The sequence below is a fragment of the Sorex araneus genome, chromosome X (genome assembly GCF_027595985.1).
Source record: "Sorex araneus isolate mSorAra2 chromosome X, mSorAra2.pri, whole genome shotgun sequence".
Lineage (NCBI taxonomy): Eukaryota > Metazoa > Chordata > Mammalia > Eulipotyphla > Soricidae > Sorex > Sorex araneus.
Window position 1 is genome coordinate 308,541,826 of NC_073313.1, and position 21,742 is coordinate 308,563,567.

The 21,742-nt window shown below is 38.4% G+C and overlaps 1 protein-coding gene across 3 annotated transcripts in view; it reads left to right on the top strand.

The window, feature by feature from the left end:
- IL1R1 (interleukin 1 receptor type 1) overlaps positions 1–21,289 on the top strand; it is an 81,019-nt gene extending 59,730 nt beyond the window's left edge. For all 3 annotated transcript variants that reach the window (XM_055121482.1, XM_055121481.1, XM_055121483.1), the window contains exons 3-11: positions 785–1,019; positions 1,126–1,303; positions 3,712–3,880; positions 6,498–6,560; positions 11,745–11,862; positions 12,582–12,733; positions 14,317–14,460; positions 16,089–16,256; positions 17,571–21,289. In XM_055121482.1, the coding sequence (XP_054977457.1) occupies positions 785–1,019; positions 1,126–1,303; positions 3,712–3,880; positions 6,498–6,560; positions 11,745–11,862; positions 12,582–12,733; positions 14,317–14,460; positions 16,089–16,256; positions 17,571–17,989 (1,646 nt within the window). In that variant the 3' untranslated portion in view covers positions 17,990–21,289. The remainder of the gene's footprint in view (positions 1–784; positions 1,020–1,125; positions 1,304–3,711; positions 3,881–6,497; positions 6,561–11,744; positions 11,863–12,581; positions 12,734–14,316; positions 14,461–16,088; positions 16,257–17,570) is intronic.
- Positions 21,290–21,742: the final 453 nt, after the last annotated feature.

Sequence of the window (21,742 nt, forward strand, 5' to 3'; positions counted from 1 at the left end):
ACTGTTTTAAATTTTTCTGTGGATTGGTCTTCTCTATTTCTAAGTCACTTAGATTGGTTTTTTGTTTTTCTTCTTTTTGGATTGTACTACTTCTTGGGTATAAGTACTGCCCGTGCTAACCAATTGTGCCACTGGAGCTCCACGGGGGCTGGAGTGATAGCACAGCGAGTAGGGCATTTGCCTTGCACGCAGCCAACCCGGGTTCGATTCCTCCACCCCTCTTGGACAGCCCGGGAAACTACCAAGAGTATCCCACCCACACGGCAGAGCCTGGCAAGCTACCCGTGCATTATGGCATATTCGATATGCCAAAAACAGTAACAAGTCTCACAATGGAGACGTGACTGGTGCCCGCTCGAGCAAATTGATGAGCATCAGGATGACAGTGACAGTGATGTTCCCTGATATTCAACATCTTAAACTATTGTTGTTTCATATACTTTGTCCATTTTTAAAAATTTCTCAAGTAGGAGGGTAAACACAGTTTCTCCGTTTCATATTATAGTAGAAATCTCCACTTCCACACCATCCCCAATATTTTTATGAGTGATCAAGGTATGTTAGAGGTTAAATAGCTTGTTGAAAAGCAGAGAGGGGGTAGGTAACATCACTAGACTTGGATATTAATCTCCCAGGCTCCTAACATAAATCTCTCAATCATAAGGTGTTAAAATACTCATATAAAAGAGTTGATTTATTTAACATGTGTCTATATGTAGATATTGCGTTATGAAACATTGACTGCTTTAATAGAAATTCCTCTTTCTCCCTTTCCCTTTTATAGATAAATGTGAAAACGAGAGCACAAAAATAACTTTAGTTTCGTATGCAGATGAAATTGATGTTCGTTCTTGTCCGCTTCCCCCAAATGTAAATAATGCCACAGTAATTTGGTATAAAAATGGCAGCACAACACCTGTATCTATAGAGAGAGACTCCAGGATTCATCAGTACAAAGAAAAACTTTGGTTTGTTCCTGCTATGGTGGAGGACTCAGGATATTACTATTGTGCAGTAAGGTAAGAAAAGAGTTGATGTGTTTTAAACATGTGTTCTAGGTGCTGCTATAGTTAAAGGCAGAAAAAAAACACATGTGTCTTATTTATCCATTTTCATTTAATTTAGAAATTTAACTTACTGCATCAAATTGAAATTTGTGAAGAATGAGTCTGATCTGTGCTACAATACACAAGCTGTAGTTGAGGAGAAGTTGCCTGTGGCAAGGTCTGGACCCCTTGTGTGTCCTCATGTGGAATTTTTGGGACGTGAAAATTATGAGTTCTTCCCGATGCAGTGGTATAAGGTAATTTTATTTTAATAGGTTATTTTAATTTTTCAGAAAGTGGATTGTTTTCTGTCACAGAAGATTGTCTTACTCTAAAAAGTTCTTTTTTATTTGGTGTGCTATTTTCTTCTGAGTGCAGAAATACTTGGGGAATTTTTAAAGATTATGACTACATGAATTTAACCTACCATTTGATGAAAATCTTATTTTTTGTTGTTTTTACTTAATGTAAGAAAGGACAGTTAAGGGAAGTGTACCAGAGGGGTTGGAGAGGCAATACAGGGGTAAAGTCCTTTCCTTGCTCATGGTTGATCATAGTTTCATCCCCAGAACTGCATCTGTTTCCCTGAGCACTGAGCAAAGAGTAAGCCCTGAGCACTGCTGAGTGTAGCCCAAACAACCACTCCTCTCCAGGTAAAAAGACAGTATGAATATATTTAAAGAGGAGTCTAATTATTAATTTAAGATTTTTTTTTAGTTTTTTTAATATTTATTGTTTGGAAAATAGTTTTCTTTTTTTTTAATTTTTTATTGTGGAAAGTTACAAAGTTACAAAGTTTTCAGGTTTAAATCTCAGTTATACAATGCTCGAATACCCATCCCTTCACCAGTGCTCATATTCCACCACCAAGAATCCCAGTATAGCTCCACCCTGCCCCCTCACACCCCAAGGAAAATAGTTTTCTAAGCAAAGTTTTTTCTTTTCTTTTCTTTCTTTTTTTTTTTTTTGCTTTTTGGGTCACACCTGGTGATGCACACGGGTTACTCCTGGCTCTGCACTCAGGAATTACTCCTGGTGGTGTTCAGGGGACCATATGGGATGCTGGGAATCGAATCTGGGTCGGCCACGTGCAAGGCAAATGCCCTACCCGCTGTGCTATTGCTCCAGCCCCAGTTTTTTCTTTTCTTAATAAAAGTGAAAGACCCCTTCTTCTGAGGTCAGATAGCAACAAGTTTAGTCTCTCATATTGTAGAAATCAGATGACTAAGGAAAAATTGTAACACATTTTAGGTACTACAATAAAAATGTCAAACCACTTAGTCTACATTTATATGAGTATTTATTAGGAGCATTCTCACTGTCTTCAAAGCTGCCTCCTATCTTTTTACTTTCCCTCTACATAAGTTTTATTTTATTTTATTATTTTTAAAAATTTTTTAAAAATTTATTTTATTGATTCACCATGTGGAAAGTTACAAAGTTCTCAGGCTTATGTCTCAGTTATACAATGCTCAAACACCTGTCCTTTCACCAGTGCCCATATTCCACCACCAAAAAGAAAAGAAAAAAAAAAAAACCCAGTACACATCCCACGCCCCACCCCCCAACTACCCCCCCTGCATAACTGAAAAATTTCACTTCCTTTTCTCTTTACCTTGAATACATTCCATATTTCAACACAATACTCACTATTGTTGTTGGAGTTTCAACACAGAACTCACTATTTTTGTTGGAATTTATCCCCCAAGAATATGGCCCTATTGACAGGGAAGTATTTGATAATTAGTTCTCCAATGATGAGAATGAAGAGATATTCTGTTTAGGATTTCTGTGTTTTAGTAATTAAGTCCAGGGAGATTTAAGTTGGAAATTGAATCATTTCCTTTCCTGGGGCAGCATGGAGCAAAAGCCTAGTTCACAGTCTGGAAACATGGCTGCAAGTACTCGCTGGAACCCCAAGTCATATAGCTGGCTCTGGATCCTGCTCGTTCAGCAGCAAAGCGGCTGTGCAAAGGCATGGCCACCCCGGTCGAATCTCAGCGGGGCTTGAGCCGGCACCGGCACCGGCCCTAGACTGCCCAGGCGTCCCACTGTTTCAAGTTCAAAGCACATTTCTTTTTTCTTTTTTTTTTTTCCCGCGCCACCAAGTTTATACCTGCTTAAAAGTCCCATAAAATGGCCTAATTTAAGATTTTAAAGAAATAATATGTATTACAAAATGTATTTTGGTGTGTTTTATTGAAAAAAACTTAAGTTGTCTTTAACAATGTAAAAAGTGGTTTGGTTAGTGCTTTGTGCAACATTTCATGTCTGGTATTTTTGATTTACTAGTTTATTGATGCTTACTAGTAAACATGCTATAGAAATGGAGAAATGCAAAATAAAATAGTATCTGTAAAGAAAGAAAGCAAAATTTTACTAAGACTGCATAGTGTTAAGAGTCTACTTCAGACATGTTTTGCTGGTAAAATAAGTTTATCTTACTTCTCTTCTGAGTGTTGGTTTCATAGGCTACAATGGTATATCTGAGTACTATAGTTGACTTTTGCCCAAAAATACAACATAAAATTTGCATGGAAGGACTCTTGATCTATGTGTATGTGTAGCACACGTCAATATGAAAAAAAATGAAATCTTTGTCTGTTGGTACACTGGGAAAATTATTTGCTAGTTTTAATAATTCCTTTCTTCTTTTTAAATCTAGGATTGCAAACCTCTGCTTCTTCCCAATGCAAACTTTACTGGAGTAACAAATAAACTCATTATAAGTAATGTGAATGATGAACACAGAGGGAACTATACTTGCCGTGGGATGTACAATCACTTGGGACAGCAATATTTTGTCACTCGGGCTATACGATTTGTAACCATAGGTGAGTTGTTGTTTCCACTCCAGGTGTTTAAAGCTGGGAAGGTCTAGATACCATGACTTTTGTTGGAAAATGAAATGTCATTCTTTGTGAAGGAACTAAGTTGGGTAGAAATTTGAGACTTACCAAAGAACAAGTAACTTTTTCTTACTTTTAGTTGTTGGGCTGTAGTGATAGCACAGCAGGTAGGGTGTTTAACTGTGGCTAACCTAGGTTAGATTCCTCTGTCCCTCTCAGAGAGCCTGGCAAGCTACTGAGAGCATCCCGCCCACACGGCAGAGCCTGGCAAGCTAGCTGTGGCATATTCGATATGGCAAAAACAGTAACAAGTCTCACCATGGAGATGTTACTGGTGCCCCCTCGAGCAAATCGATGAACAACGGGATGACAGTGCTACAGAGCTATCATGCTAGTTGTTGTTAAATTTGATATAAGGATATTTTATTTCTGCTTCAGTCTTGCTAAACAGATAGGTTTAACAAACTGAGTTAGGTTTTCCAAACTGAGCCAGTAGTCTTGTTCTCTAACATGGCCAAAGATGGCCCTTTCAGATTGCACAGGGCTGCCTCGGGTTGCTACAGGAAAACAGCCCTGAGTGTCTGCAAGGCTGTCCCTGAAGGTCTGTGGCATGCTGGGAGGGAGGTGAGTTTTGAAATAAGTTATTCTCCAAGAACTTACCTCTTTACACTTACTTTAGCTCAGTTTCTTAACCTCTCTAACCTTATTTCCTCTTACGTAAGAAGAGACAAACTCTGTTTTGGTGGAGAGATTAGAGACCAAGTATGCTGGGCTTGTGGTCAGGTGCCTGATGCCAAGTTAATGAGCAACAAGTAAATATAAGATTGCTATTGTTGTTTCTATGAGACTGTCAATGATCACTAATTATGTTTCACTTTAAAAATTATTTTGTCTTTTCTTTTCTTTTCTTTTCTTTTCTTTTCTTTTCTTTTCTTTTCTTTTCTCTCTTTAGATAAAAAAGCACCTGCCATAGAGGCAGTCAGAGGGGTGGGGGGTACAAGCACATAGAGGCAGTCAGGGGAGTGGGGGGGTCATGGGAGGGAACCTGGGGACACTGGTGCTAGGAAATGTACACCAGTGGAGGGATGGGTGTTGGAATACTGTATGACTGAAATCCAATCATGAACAGTTTTGTAATGGTCTATCTCACAACGATTCAATAAAAAATAGTTTTTAAAAAAGAAGAAATTGAAAAACAAAACAAAACAGAAATTTAGATTTGGGACCAGAGAGGTAGTAAAGATATTAACACGTAAAAAATAAAATAAAATAAAAATTATTTTATAAAAAAAATAGAAGATGCACTTCTACCACTTACCCAGCCATGGTCAGATACGTAAATATTTCTGTAAATAGCAAGATTTTATGAGCTTTTAATAATCTAATAAGAGTTGTTTTGATCAGGATTTTGAAAATGAAGAAGGTCTCTAGTTGTAGTTACTGCTGAAACACTAAGCATAAGTAGGGAATCGGGCAAATTCAGAACACAATCGTTCTACATAAAGAAAAGTTTTCATAATTGTGTTAGATTAATGACATTAATTTTACTGAGTCAGTACACTTTCAATGATTTGTTTGATTGATTAATTACTTCCCCAATTTCCACAGATATCAATAATTATACTTTTCAATATACCACGTATCACAGCTGTCTTCATATTCTAGCAGCCTCTCCTTGGTCCTTTGATAGCTCTGGTTTGTTCTCCTGGAGATTAGTAATCACACCAGAGGACCATATTTTAGGGAAAACGTGGAACTAGAGTGTTTAAAAATACAGGTGAGCTATGTTTTAGATGTGTGCCATCATCTCCTTTTCTCACCATGTTTGTAGAAACAATACATACTTATTCAGGGTAAGGTCACATTTTGTTTTCTTTCAAAAATCATATAGAAAATATTTGCGTATTTATATCAGGCACCATTCTGCATTTTATATTAGGGAGCAAAAGGGATGATTTCCTGCCATGAGAGATAAAAGAAATGGTTTCTTACCCGGATGGAGCTTACTCCTGGTGAAATACTGATACTTATCATTCCTCAAGATTGGTCTCAGATCATACGTTGAAGCCTTGCAAATAAAAACCAGATTTAATTTCTGAAGCTATTAACAGTTTTCTTCCAATTTTAATAAGTTATGTCAAACTACTTGGCATTCTTCAAAACTGGGTGGCTGAGTCTTAGGTCAAGTTGCTAAATAAAAGTAGTTCCAGCCCTGGTGGTTAATAATGCTCCACGCAGGCAGTTTCCAAGATTACTGGATTTTCCTGATTTGTTCTCAAAAAGAAATACTTGTTTGGAGATCCTTGTGACATGAGTCTGTTTTCATGGCACCAAACTTACTGGTTTAGAAAGCACCAGGTTTTGGCAGTATGCACTTATGGTTTTAAGGTGAGTAAAAGAGAGGTTTCTGGGTTAATTAACTCTGTGTTAGTCTCCTATATCTCGCTTTATGTTTTCTGCCATCTCTACCAAGGTACTTGAAGAAATACCTGGCTAGATGCTGTGTGTATTGGTATATTTTGGTGCACTTTCCTAGCGTTGTCAGCACTTGAGATTCTAATTTGAAAGAGACTGAAAAACCCCGTGGATATTTTTATTTCAGAGAGAAAAATCTCCAGGCTTGCGATTATGAGTCCAGCCAACGAGACTATGGTAGTGCACGTGGGTAAGTGAGCTCTAACCAGGATGTGACTGGATTATTATTGTAGACTCAGTATAAAGTAAACTGTAACTTTACTACACATAACCCAAGCTGTTTAATGAGTGTATATTTAGAGGGAGAAGGCAGAGTTTATGTCTTAAAATGTTTCTTTGGGTTTCTTACCTGTTAGGGCAAAATCTAGCCACATATAATTTTCCCCCTTTGTTCTTCTAAGGGATGCTAGGGTTTGAACCCGGTCAGCCACTTGCAAGGCAAGCAACCTGCCTGCTATGCTGTCACTCCAGCCCAGAATTTTAATTTGTTTTTTCTTGCAACACCAGTTAAACAGATTTGACATCTAAAGTCATCACAGGATCCATGCTTTATATGTGTGTGCATATATGTATGTTTTAGTGTAAGTCAAATAAACTGTGCTTCTCAGAATCTAACGTACAAAATCACCAGGGGATAATAATGAAATAACGGTATCAAGTAAATAACTATATCAAGCCAAATAAATGTGTTTAAAGGGAAGATTAGGGCACAGCTTGTTTTATGCCATATTGAAATACAACTTTACAAACCTCATGACCTTTATTTTAACACTATAGCAGGGGCTAGAGCAACAGTAAATCTCTGCCTTTAGAGTATCTGCCTTACACATGGTGGACCCTGGTTTGATTCTCAGCACCCCATATGACCCCCCCAGCCTGCCGGGTATAATCCCTGAGAGCAAAGCCAAAAGTAGCCCTGAAAACTGCCCAGTGTGGCCCAATAAGGAAAAAAAAGAACAAAATCAAACACTGTAGCAGGCAGGGACTGGAGAGAGTACAGTGGGTAAGGTGACTGCCTTATTCATCAACAACCTGGGTCCAATTCCTGGCACCCCATATGGTCCCCAAGCACCAAAGAAGTGATTGATTACTGAGCACAGAGTAATCCCTGAGCATAGCATCCCCTTTCTGTCCCTGCTCCCGAAAAAAATTGTACCTACCCTCTTGGCAGTCTGCTACCTGTCCTTATCATTTTTCAGGCATTATTTTCTTTGAGGTTCATTATTTTGGTTTTATTTTCATCTTTTTCATATTTCATAATTTTATGTTTTGGTTTTATTTTTTGTTTTATTTTCATAATGTTGTTTACAATAATTGATTACATTCCATATTTCAACACCAATCCCACCACTATTATTTTGAATTTTCCCACCACCACTCAAGCCTGCCCCACAGGTAGATGCTAGATAATTTTTTTTTTTTTATTGTTTGTTATGGACTGGAGCAATAACACAGTGAGTAGGGCGTCTGCCTTGCACAAAGCTGCTCTGGGTTCAATTTCTCTGTCCCTCTCAGAGAGCCCAGCAAGCTACCAAAAGTATCCAACCCACACAGCAGAGCCTGGCAAGCTCCCCGTGGCAAATTTGATATGCCAAAAACAGTAACAAAAAGTCTCACAATAGAGACGTTACTCGTGCCCACTCGAGCAAATTGATGAACAATGGGCTGACAGTGACAGACAGTTCTCCTAAGGACAATTATTGCCCATGAAAAACCAGTAGCCAAAGATGGAGTTCAACACACCTAAGAATGAGAAACATAGTTTACTTGGTGTATGATGGCTTTCTTATGGCCAGACTTGAACTTTGAGTTAGGTCATTGTAGAAATATGCACTTCTAAGGTAGTGAAAAAAATGTATTTTAATAATAAAGACAATCCAAAAAATATTCAGAGCTACATTAGACAGTAACCTCTAGGCTACATGAATATGCAAATATAAATTGCACTGTAGCACTGTCCTCCCATTGTTCATCGATTTGCTTGAGCAGGCACCAGTAATGTCTCCATTGTGAGAATTAAATATAAGTTAAGTAACCTATTTAGTTCAATTAAAAATTAGTCTTATTAACCACATTTCAAGGGGTTTATAGCTATATATATAAATATAGCTATAAACCCCTTATAAACCCCTTATAATTTCTAGTATTTATACATATAAATACTAGAAATTTTATACCACAACTGAAAGTTCTATTGAAAACTACTAGTCCTATAGCCAGAATCTGGAAATAACCTGAGTGCCCAAGAGCAGACAAATGAATAAAGAAACTATGGCACATCTATGCAATAGAATACTATGCAGGTCTTAGGAAAATGAAGTCATGATTTTTTTTGTTTGTTTGTTTTTGGGTCACACCCGGCGATGCACAGGGATTACTCCTGGCTCTTCACTCAGGAATTACCCCTGGCGGTGCTCAGGGGACCATATGGGATGCTGGGATTAGAACCGGGGTTGGCCACGTGCAAGGCAAACGCCCTACCTGCTGTGCTATCGCTCCAGCCCCTGAAGTCATGATTTTTGCCTATACATGGATGGACAAGGAGAGTATCATGCTGAGTGAAATGAATCAGAAGGAGAGGGACAGATATAGAATGACTGCATTAATTTGTGGTATATAAAAAATTTATAGTAGAAGACTAATATCCATGACCAGGGAAAACAGGGATTAGGAGGACTGGTCAATATTTGGAACTAACCACAAGTGTGTGTGGGGCTGAGGGTAGGTAAGATAGAGAAGAGATCAGTAGGCAATAATAGCTGAAAATGATCACACTGGACAAGATCTGAGGGTTAAGAGTAAGTAAAGAGATATTATTGATAACCATTCAGTATCAATATTGCAAACCACAATGCCCAAAAGGAGATATATATATACGTATATATATATATATATATATATATATATATAGAGAGAGAGAGAGAGAGAGAGAGAGAGAGAGAAGAAAAACACCTGCTATAAAGGCAGGCAGCAGGTGGGCTTTGGGAGGTGATGGGATGGAACCTGGGGACACTGGTGCTGGGAAATGTACATTGTTGGAGGGATGGGTCTTGGAATACTGTATGACTAAATCCAAACATGAACAGCTTTGTAAGGGTTTATCTGATTCGATAAAAAAAAAAAAGGTTACAAAAAAACTACGGGTACATACAAGAACTTTTTTTATATCAGAAGATGAGAAATAAGATTTTAAAAGATAATTTTCTTCAGTAATCATAACTTCATGAAGACAGTGCACAACTGAATAGAGATTAGAAAGTTTATGTTTGTGGTCTGTGAATTCTTTATTTTGCAAAGTTGTTATTCGTTGTATAAGTAAACATAAAGACTTTCTTAGACATAGAGATATGGAAATTAAAATTCAAATATAGACCATTAGGCTCTTGGGCAGTGTTTCTCAATCTTTTTTAAAAAAAATATTATTACTTCCCATTAGGGACTGGAGTGATAGCACATTGGGTAGGACATTTGCCTTGCCATCCCCTAAGCGACCCGGGTTCGATTCCTCCATCCTTCTCAGAGAGCCCGGCAAGCTACGGAAAGTATCCCACCCGCATGGCAGAGCCTGGCAAGCTACCCATGGCGTATCCAATATGCCAAAAACAGTAACAACAAGTCTCACAATAAAGATGTTACTGGTGCCTGCTTGAGCAAATCGATAACGGCACGACAGTGCTACAGTGCTAGAGTGCTACTTCCCATTAGACTCTATAACTTACCCTTTACAATTTTTCCCTTGAAAATTTATTTTTATTTGTTTGGGAGCCATACTCAGCAGTGTACAGTGTTTACTCCTGGATCTATACTCAGAAATTGTTCTTGGCAGTGTTTGAAGTACCACATGTGGTGCCAGAGCTAGAACTGAGATTGATTGTGGTGTCAAGGCAAGTGCCTTACTCACTGTGTTGTCTCTCTGTCCCCATCTTCCTTGTATTTCTTTTTTTTTAAATGTAGGATTACTGCTATTTATTCAGCCATTGATTAAGCTGATTGAATTGGGCATGAACTCCACATTACTTTTTTGTTATTCAGAATGTTATATTTATTTCATTATTTTATTTTTTTTTTCTTAAGTCATCGTGAGATAGTTACAAAGCTTTCCTATTTGAGTTTCAATTATACAATGATCAATCACCCATCCCTTCATCCATGCACATCTTTCACCACCAGGATCCCCAGTATCCCCCCTGCCCTTTTCCCTGCCTCTATGGTAGAAATCTCCCCTATATTCTCTTTTGTATTGCTGGTTATGAATAGCATAAGATGTGACATGGTCACAAGAGCAGCCGTCTGCTCCTGGAATTCTAAAATTTTAGATAATTAAGGTCTGGAGAAATCTCTGCAGTGAGTTACTTGGTTCAGAGTTCTTTTGTGTTCCCCTGGACCATGGCCATTAAGGAGCTTAAGTAGCAGCCAGAGGCAGTTTGTGGGCCTGACTTCCAGGGTCCCATGGGGGAAGGGGGCATGAGAAGGCCCTGACCATCCCCTATCTCTTGAGGCCTGGAGTTTGCTGTCACTGAATCGTGTACCTGCACTTCTCATTGGTTTATGGAAGTTGGTGGCCTCGAGGGTTTTTAGGGGAGAGGTGGAAGAATGACCCCCACCCCCGTCTGAGGCACCCTGGTGAAGTTGGCCTGGCTTAAAGTCTAGAGGCATCTCTGCAATATATATTATAAAATATATAATTTAACCCAATTCTATTTCCAGACTTTTATTTAGAATATGAGCAGTACTGATGTCCTGGAATGTTTATCATTAATATTTGCAACTAATAAACATTAATCTTTGCAATTAATCATAATTAAATGCTAGGATGTTGTGATTGGTAAGGAAAAGTCATTAGACTATTATAAAATATTGGACAGAAGTGAAATGGAATATTTTGTTAAGATTATTATGTGAACTAAACTGAAATCCCCAATATTCAATAATGACAATTATCAGCCCATTGTAAACATGAGAGACATGAGGCTGTGAGATCACCTAAAAGAATAGTGTGTGCACTGCATGTGGGAGGTTCAGGTTGGACATTGGAACCACGTGGTCTTCTGAATACCACCAGCAATGACCCACCCCAAGACAAAACCAAACAAAAGTACATTTGTGGGAAGGATACTGGGAACATTTCTGGTGGAGAATGGGAACTGGTGGAGGGATGAGTACTTGATAGTTGTATGACTGAAATGTTAGCACAAAAGTTTGTAAGTCTGTTGCCATACCTCACAGTGATTCATTTAAAAAAAGTACATATGTGCACTTATGTTTAAGGGAATTATTTATTTACACTTTTCTAGAATTAGATTTGTTTTCCAGTAATCATTTTTGTCGATCAGATAAAATGAGGTGGTATCATGATTATCAATGCTTTCTGCAGGATCCCAGCTACTATTGATCTGTAATGTAACTGGCCAATGGAGCGATAATGTCTACTGGAAGTGGAATGGGTCATTAATCACTGGGGATAATCCAGGGATGAGCGTAGACTACAGTCTGTAAGTATTCTGACAGCTAATTATGCAACAGGGAAGTTTTAAGAATAAATTTCATATTGTACTATGAATTTGATGGTTTAATCTAATAGCAGTGATTAGTTGACAGTTGGTAGGTCCTTAACCCACGGCTCTAACCCATATTGAGTTTTGAATGAGATTTATAAAATCTTGAATGTTTCAGGTAAAAATACATGTCAGTTTAGTGCAAATTTCAGACTACTTGGAAGGTTTTCTTCTATATTCAGTTATGTTTCAGCGTTTCAAAGTAGCAGTTTTCTAGGGTTATCTTTCAAGTATTCCTTTAAGCAGTTTTTCTAAAAAGGAGCTCAGAAGAATATCACTGGGGCAGCCAAGGATCAGACATTTTACTGCTCCAGTCTCTGGTGGCTCCTTTGACATTTTTAGGGATAAACTACAAAAATTACTAGCAATCCCTAGGTCATTTGCCTCCATCATTTCTTATATTCTTTTGTATCCCAGGAAGATCAAAAGACAAATTATAATTAATTTTATTTATCTGCTACTGAATCTTTCACTGACTGTGTTCTTAGCACTATGAGTTCTCAGATCAGTATTGCAGCGTGTCTTATTGTTGCCATTGCTTAGGGCTGGTGATCATTCTTCTGTAATTTATGCAACAAATAAAGGCATAAACTATATATTTGTGTCTGGTATAGTCAATATATTTTTAAAAATCTTATCCTCTTTCTTTTGAACAGAGTGAAGAATCCTTCGAGTCCCAAAAGCTATACAATCATTGCAGCACTTAATATTTCAAAAGTACAACATGATTTTTATCTATATCCATTTTTCTGTACAGCTAGAAATTCAAATGGTATGCAAACAGTCTATATCCAATTAGCACATCCAGGTAAACACCAAAACTATTCATTTGAAATGCAATTTTGTTTGATTATTATGACCTTATTATGACCTGGAGGACATTGCCTTTGCAATGTCATTTCCTTTGCCTACAATAGTCTTGAATTCCTCTTACTCAGGGTATCTTCTGTTTCTCATCCACGTCTCAATTGAACTATTTTCTTATTTTTCTGCCCTGTCCTAACTCACCTTTCTGCCCAAACTGATACTAGTTCCTATTATGAATTTCCATAGGATCTTATCTCCATTTCATACAAACTATCATTGAATTTTCTTTGATGGTGAATTATGTGACGTAGAAGACCAGTTATCTTACTAGTCACTCTTTCTAGGATTGGTAGCAACTAAGCTGATATGCTATAGGCACCTATAACGATTTGTAGATATATGACTACATGATGGATGCAAAAGATACTCCTATACACACACTTTCTAGAGGAGATATCAACAATTATTTGTTTAAAAACATGTCTGCCTTCATGAATTGAATAACTAGACACAGCACAAAAGTACCTGTGAAATATTTTAGGATGAATTTTAGTTAAATTGAAAGTAGGTTATTTGTATCTGGCATTATAACTCAGCAGTATAGCAGATATCTCACATGTATGACATCCTCGAAACCACAAAAAAGTGGGTGTTTATGAAACTGTACATGAAAAAAAATAGATGAATGAACACCAAGACAAACTTTTATTAGGAAATGAATTTGGAAAGATCTCCAGTATCCTTTGTATTTTTTGTATGATTATAAATGTCACTAACAAAAATTGAAGTTACAGAACATTTATGGCATCAAAAGTTATCAAATAATTAACAATAACTTTGGCAAAAGTGGTTAAGGAACTCACTGTTGCAATTTTATAAACGCTGTATTTTATAGAGAAGGCCTAAGTGGATGGGTAGGTGGACAGGCATTATTGCTCGTCTGAAGGCGTCAGCTCTCTCCCATGATTAAAAACACTTCCCGCAATGGCCAAGAAATAGTTCTGTGGAAGAGCTTATGTGTACCATGTGTAAAGCAGAGACTCTGATCCCTGGCACCAAACAACCTACTGGGCACCTTAGGGAAAACCTTGGGGGGCCTGAATACCTGTGGGCCTAAACCTTGAGTCAGATCAGTGCTGTTGGGATCTGGCATTACCAGAAATTATACCTGTTCCAACCCCCATCTTTCAAAGAGGCAACTTACATTCAGAATCTATGGGGCATCTGGAATATATATTTATGTGGATGTGTTGTGGGAGTTAAGCTTATTGTAAAAGTTATGAGAAAAAGTAGTGGATCAAGAAGAGTCAAGTTGGTCTTAATTATCAATTGTCTGTCTGGAAGCTTTATATGGCAGATATCATGGTTTTGTCTGAAGCAACAATAATTAAGAGAGTGAATGGGAACTAACAATTGTATCAATTGGATATTGACTCTACTTGAGCCAGTTAGATACCAAATGATGCATCTTTATTTGTACTTCGTACCTAGATCAATTGCAGATGGCTCAAAGATTTACATTGGAATAGATGTATTGAATTAAATTAAATTCTTTTGGTTCTAATATTTTTCTTTTTGTTACAGTTCCTGATTACCAGAAGCTCCTGATTGGTATTTTTGTCGTATTAACCATAGTGATTGTATGCTCTGTTTTCATCTATAAAATTTTTAAGGTTGACATTATACTCTGGTACAGAGATTCTTGCTATGATTTTCTACCTAAAAAAGGTACAATTTTATGTTCTATATATATTTTTTATTGAAGGGTTGTTGAGATATATAAGATATATACAGGAAATTTTATTTCAAGAGATTTGTTTCTGTTGTTTTCATTTTGGGCCCACATCCTTCAGTTCTTGATTCAGTGGCTGGCTTGGTGATTGGACATTGCTCCCAGTGATGCACCAGGGAGTCTGTGGAGTCAGGGACTAAAACTAGGGCCCCTTCGTGCAAAGCAAGTGCTTCCTTTGGGGTCTCCCCAGCCCTGAGAGTTTACTTAAATTTTGAAATGAAAGTTAGCACATGCCAGAAATGCCTTTTAGAAATTTATAACCCTACAGACTGGAGAGCACTGTTTTTCAAGTGCTGCTTTGATATTCTTAATGTAGTGTCAACTAGCATCAGTTTATAAATCCAGTTAGTCAGAAGTTGTTGTTGAGGACTTGCTTCATGCAGTGTAGGACATAGACCCCTTATCTTCTTGCAAATAAGACTAATAACTCAGTTTTCTTGCATCAGGGACGTGTTCTCCTTCTCCTTTTATAACATATTATTCCAGTCCCTTTTTTCTTAGGGACTGGAATGATAGCACAGCATGGCACTTGCCTTGCATGTGGCCAACCTGAGTTTGAACCCTGGCATCTCATATGGTTCCCCAAGCCCTGCCAGGAGTAATTCCTGAGTGTAGAACCAGGAGTAGCATTCCAGATGTGGCCCCAAGTAAAAAGAAATATATACATATATATATAAAGGAGTAATTAAAAACATTTCAGACCACTAGGAGTACTATAGCTTATGAAAGGATGTATTGGTAAAAGTCAGAGCTGAGACATTCAGGGAAGGAAATAAAAAAAAATTAAGAGAGAAATTTTCTGCCTGTGGAGAATAACATAAAGAACAATTTTTAGTATAATACAATCAATAAAAACTTGATTTTATTAACTGTGAACATTTGAAAAAGGTATTGTACTTTAAAAGTTATTGCATGTTTAATCATCACTGTATAACTGTATCACTGTCATCTGGTTGTTTGTTGATATACTCGAGCTGGTACCAGTAACGTCTCTATTCCTCCCAGCCCTGAGATTTAAGCAGCCTCTCCTTACTTGTCTTTCCCAATGATTGGAGGCTCTTTCAGGGTCAGGGGAATGAGACCTATCGTTACTGTTTTGGGCATATTGAATATACCATGGGTAGTTTGCCAGGCTCTGCCCGTACGTGGTACGATCTATGCCACTACTGAGAAACTGCAGTTGACATTTAACCATAATGCCTAAAATGAGAGAGAGAGGGAGAGAGAGACAGAGACAGAGACAGAGAGAAGAGAGGTACCTGCCATAGAGGCAGGCTGGGGTGGGGGTGTGATTTGAGAGGGTGGGAGAGAAACTGGGGACATTGGTGCTGGAAAATTACACTGGTAGAGGGAATGGGTGTTGGAACATTGTATGGCTGAAACCAAATCATGAACAGTTTTTAATGCTTTATTTCACAGTGATTCAATAAAATAATTTTTTAATGTGTTGCATTTTTAGTCATATTATTTAACAAACATTCTTTTTGTAATGCATATTGTTTAAATTGACTTTAACAGGTCTTACACTTTCCCCTTTGATTCTAAATATATTTTTCCCCTTTAGCATCAGATGGAAAGATCTATGATGCTTATGTACTATATCCAAAGACCCTTGAGGAAGGCTCCACTTCCAATTCAGACATTTTTGTGTTTAACATCTTGCCAGAAGTTTTGGAAAAACAGTGTGGATATAAGCTTTTTATTTATGGAAGGGATGATGATGTTGGGGAAGGTATGTATGAAATAGAAGAAAAGTAGACATACTATTTTATTATTTTGTTTGTTTGCTTTGTTTTTGGTCCATACCTGGATTGGGGAACCATATGCAGTATTGTGGATTGAACTGGTCTCATCTTAGTCAAGTGTCTTAACCTCTGTACTATCTCTCCAACCCCCTGATCTTGTAATTTTAAAATCATTTTAATTACACAAATTGGTTTCATCTTTCTAGAAGATTATAGCAGATGAAGAGTACTTCTTTTTTGACAACTTAAAGAATTTCTTTAAAGGACCAGGGAGGTAGTACAGTGGTTAAACCACTTGCCTTGCATGCAACTGACTCTGGTTTGATCACTAGTACCAAACAGGGTACTCCAAGCACCACCAGGAGTATCCCTGAACTCAGAGCCAGAAGTAAATCCTGAGCATATCCAGGTATGGCCTCAAATCAAAATAATGATCATGAAAAAGATTAATGATAATAAAAATTTTATTAGAGTGACTACAGAAAAATTTACCTTTATTAAGTAAATAGTATTTACTTGTCTCATATTTTGGTTGAGCAACCACTAAGTTGCGTTGTTGTTATGTTGTTGTTGTCGTTTTGTTTGGGGGTCATCCCAGTGGTGCTCAGGGTACACTCCTGGCAGGGTTCAGGGGATGATATGGGGTGCTGGGATCAAACCTGGCTCAGCTGTTGCAAGGCAAACCCCCTGCCTGCTGTACGATCTCTCTGACCCCAAGTAAGTTTTAATTAATTGATATCATATAACTGTAAAGCCCCTCATCCCCCAGGTCGCCTGGAATTGATCAAGATTTGATGCCAGTAGCAAGCCAAGGCAATTCAGAGTCCAGGAATTGGAAAGCCCTTTTATAAGGGCAACAAAGTCTGACTTTGAAAGTTTGAACTGCTGAGAATAGGGAGGAGAAAAGCAAAAGAAAAAATTTTACTGGAGATTCTGAAGCATCCACAGATTCAAGGAGGTTATTTGCAGGCAGAGGCAAGACCTTTAGAAAACTTAGAGCCAATAGTTACCTTACCATTGATATATATAAAACATAAATGGTATAGATCAGATGGTTTTATAGGACATATTTTACATTTCACCTGAAGATGTTCTGAGTCTTAAATGACATTCAGTTTGGGGAGTTTAAGTTTTGATTTAGTGTATAAAACAGGAGAGTTCTTTAACCATGTCAGGTAAGAAAAAGAATCAGGAGTATGTCGTGAGAGGAAGGGGGGACATACCTGTGGGTTTCTAGGCTGGGCTATGAAGAGGTTTATTATAAATTGAAAACTTACTCTGCTGTGCTTTGTTTCTTTCAGACATTATCGAGGTCATTAATGAAAACATAAAGAAAAGCAGAAGACTCATTGTCATTCTGGTTCAAGGAATATTAGGACTTAGCTGGCTGGGGAGTTCCTCTGAAGAGCAGATAGCAATGTACAATGCTCTCATTAAGGATGGAATCAGAGTTCTCCTGCTGGAACTGGAGAAAATCCAAGATTATGAGAAAATGCCCGAATCCATTCAATTCATTAAACAGAAGCAAGGGGCTCTCCGCTGGTCAGGGAACGTTGGAGAGGAGACACAGTCTGTGAAGTCAAGGTTCTGGAAGAAGGTCAGGTACCACATGCCAGTACAGCGGAAGCCACATCCATGCGAACACCAGTTGCTGTCTGTGGCCCCGAGTCCAGAGTCCCAGGAGAGGCTGCCAAAGGACGTCCATGTGCCTCTGGGGTAGCAGGGAGGAGAGGGGCACTGCATGCTTGGTGCTCCTGTGTCACAGCATTGACTGCATGACTTGTATGGTGACAGCATATACCTGTAGAGTCGCTCATGCCCCAGGTCACCTAAGATTGTTAAGGGACGAGGATGTGGTACCAGTAGCGACCCAAGGCAATTCAGAGTTCAGGTCTTGGAAAGTCCTTCTATAAGGCAACAAAGACCCTCTTTGAAAGTTTGAACTGCTGCATCTAGGGGCAGAACAGCAAAGAAAAGATGGTCCAGAGATTCTGAAGCATTCACATATTCGAGGAGGTTGTTTGCAGGTTGAGGTGAGGGCTGTGGGCCTTCAGAGACTGTGCGTGTTGGTGGGGTCCTTGAATGGCACCTCTGGGGGAGTGCGTGCTGCAGGTAAATTGACACTGATACTTCATGGAGAACTGAAGCATCCTTGGGAAACTGCCTTTGGCTCTGTTTCCTTGTACATCAATGGCAGGCATTTCGTTTCCAGACCTGAATTTTATTTTTTACAGACTGCTATTTTGGTGAAAGGGGGAATTCAAGAATTCCAAGGGTTTGAAATAACCTTAGTTTTCCCTGAGAAATAGAACTTTAAAAGCAAGAGAGATGGAGAATTGATGCTTTCACCCTGCTAAGTTCATCGTTCCTTTCTGATACCTGCTATTCTGTTATTTTATTGAACTCACTTGTTTGCAAAGTTCAACTTCCATGTTACTTCTGTCTTCTGTTCTGTCATACAGAGTCCACAGATAAACTAAGCTTTTTAAAAATGCCTTTCACATCTGGTCTGATGCTTGATAAAACTTTTCTTCCGGCTCTTCCTTGTCCAGCATTTAAAGCTCAGGTTTGTCAACATTTCACCTGCTTTCCTTACCCCAATCTCAGCCCACAGCCATTCCCTCGGTCCTGTATTCTCTCTCTCTCTCTCTCTCTCTCTACCTCTGGGGCTCCTCGATCATGCCTCTCTTGCCTGTCTCTTCAACTAGATGCCTTCTAGAAAGTTCTCCAGTCAACCTAAATTTAACTAAAATTTGAAGTTGACTCCAGCTGTATTTCCTTGACACTGACTGGCTCTCTCATCTCAGTCTTGTTATGTTACATCAGCTGTCAAAGAGAAGGTTAGTTATTTTACTTCGGACAGGAGGGAATGGCCTGGTATCTGAGATGCCTTTATAAGAATGTGTACACCTGACAGATTTGTATAGTGCCTTAACGGTATTTAAAAATACCCACAGATGATCATATTTGGTTTTTTCAAAGATCCTAAATTTTGTAGATGCTTTTAAAAATTACATTAGTGCTGGAGTTCCTAAGACTGGAATCTATGCTGTTGTCATCCAGTTTAGTTTTCTAGATAATTGATGTCATATAAAAACGGCCCCCTTTCATTCTATGCTGAACTTTTCTGTAAAGAAATGATTGTTTTCTAGCGATGTGGCTGAGACTGGTAATACTTTTAATTAAGAAACCAACTCCAAATTTAAAATGTCAATACTTAAAAAACTTTATCTTAGGAAAAATATTCTTTCATATACACCTTTCCTAAGGGAAAATAAGTCTTTGTAAGTCAAAAATGAAGAAAAAGAGGTAAAATTTAAAAAAATTCAGATCTTGGATTAATCACAGACCCCAGGTGGGCTGAAAAAAAAAATTCAGATCTTGAAAGAATTTTTTTAGAACTTGATAGTTGTCTTGAGATAATCAGAGGAGCTCTGGCATACAACCAGGCAGGCCTTCACACAATATTTACTAACAAACATGTCACTGTCACTGTCATCCCGTTGCTCATCTATTTGTTCGAGCGGGCACCAGTAATGTCTCTCATTGAGAGACTTATTGTTACTGTTTTTGGCATATCCAATATGCATGGGTAGCTCTGCCTCGAGGGTGCGATACTCTCAGTAGCTTGCCAGGCTCTCCGAGAGGGGCAGAGGAATCGAACTCTGGTCGACTGCGTGAAAGGCAAATGCCCAACCGTTGTACTATTGCTCCAGCCCAACAAACATGTACACAATTAAAAGTCAAATGGACATAGAAAGACTTTTAAAAAATTTAATGCCATACCTGGCAATGCTCAGGGTTTATTCCTGGCTCTGTGCTCAGGGATCACTCCTGGAAGGATATAAGGGACCATATGTTTATTTTTTTTTAAAAAAAAACCTGAGCTTTTTAATATTTTATGAGTGAGCACAAACCTTTCTTTGGTATAGAAAGGTTCCCTCAAAATAGTCAGAGTTAGACAAAGACAAAGTTGAAATCCTTTGATTTTTTTCTTTCTACTTGTTTTCCCTTGGATCCTATCTGAAACCACTGGAAGGCAAGATTTTTTTGGAAGCTGATGTCTTCAAAGAAAATGCCTTATTTGGGGTCTGGAGAGAGCTCAAAGAGAAGAGTGGTCCTTGGCATGCGGGAGCCCTCTTAAATCCCCAGCATCGCATGGTTCCTCAAGCACTGCTGAGTGTCCCCCTGAGCACGGAGCATCCATGTGTAAGCCAACACAACAACAAAGAAAATATGTCTTTTCATGTGGCTGTCACCAAAGACTGTAGCTGGGCATTGGGTGAAAACTGACATTTCTTCATAAGATCTATCAGATGTTTCAAACATGATCCTCTTTAGCCTGTCCTCTTAGAGGTCTGTTTCCGTGCATAAGGCCACTCATGTCAATTGGAAGCCAGATTAATCAACGAAATTGGCAGGAAAGTAAGGAGGGGTAGGGTCCAATCAAGAATCCCAAGTGGCATTGCACTTGCAATTTAGGGAGGGACAAGAGGAAAATTTAGCCTGGATGGAGGATAATTCCCAAAAGGAAAGTAAAATGTCCCTTACTCTGTGACTCCCCATCTGCAGAGAAAGGGGCTCTAGAGAAATGAGGTTCATTCCTAATTCTTACAAACTTCTTTGCCTACTGTTCCACCCCAAACCTTTTTAAAGCTTTTTCCTTTTAGGCTTCTCAGCTAATCAGATTTTAATGCATTATTCAAGCCAAGTATTGAGGCAAGTTTGCACAGGGACTGAAGTCTGCAAATTTCCCTCAATACTTTCCACCATAGATTGCCACCTACTTAAACTGGCTTAGCAGGAATTAGATTTTCCTCCTCTTGCCTCTTGTTTGTAATTAAAGGTATTGAGCCATTCTTTTTATTGAGTCTTAATAAATTATTTTTGTACTGGTTACAAATGAAGGTTTTTAAAAATTGTATAATTCAACAAATATTTTTATATAGTAAAATACTAATAGCGTACAGTATGTATCTTTGGATCACTGGACTGTACCTGTTTTTCAATAAAATTGTCTCACGTTGCTGTTGGGTTTTGTCATTAATCTCTGTTTCTTTGCCTGTCCACTCCAGGGTATGATATAGGGGAGCTCAGACTGACCTTAAGCTCCCAGTGGCTGATCTCAATTGCACCTCACCTGCTTGCTTCCCTTTAAAATGGGCTAAAATGTACATCTAATGAACTCTTTACCCACACAATAATGATCAGAGTAACATTTGGAAAAACATTATTTGGGGCTGGAAGGATAGCACAGTGGGTAGGGCATTTGTCTTGCTCTCGGCAGATCTGGGTTCGATTCCCAGCATTCCGTATGGTTCCCCCAAGTACCGCCAGGAGTGATTCCTGAGTGCCTGAGTGTAGAGCCGGGAGTAACCCCTGAGCATCGCCATGTGTGAACCAAAAAGCAAAAAAAAAAAAAAAAAAAAAAAATCTTTAGAAGGTTTTCCTTTAGTTTTTTTTCCTCACCAAG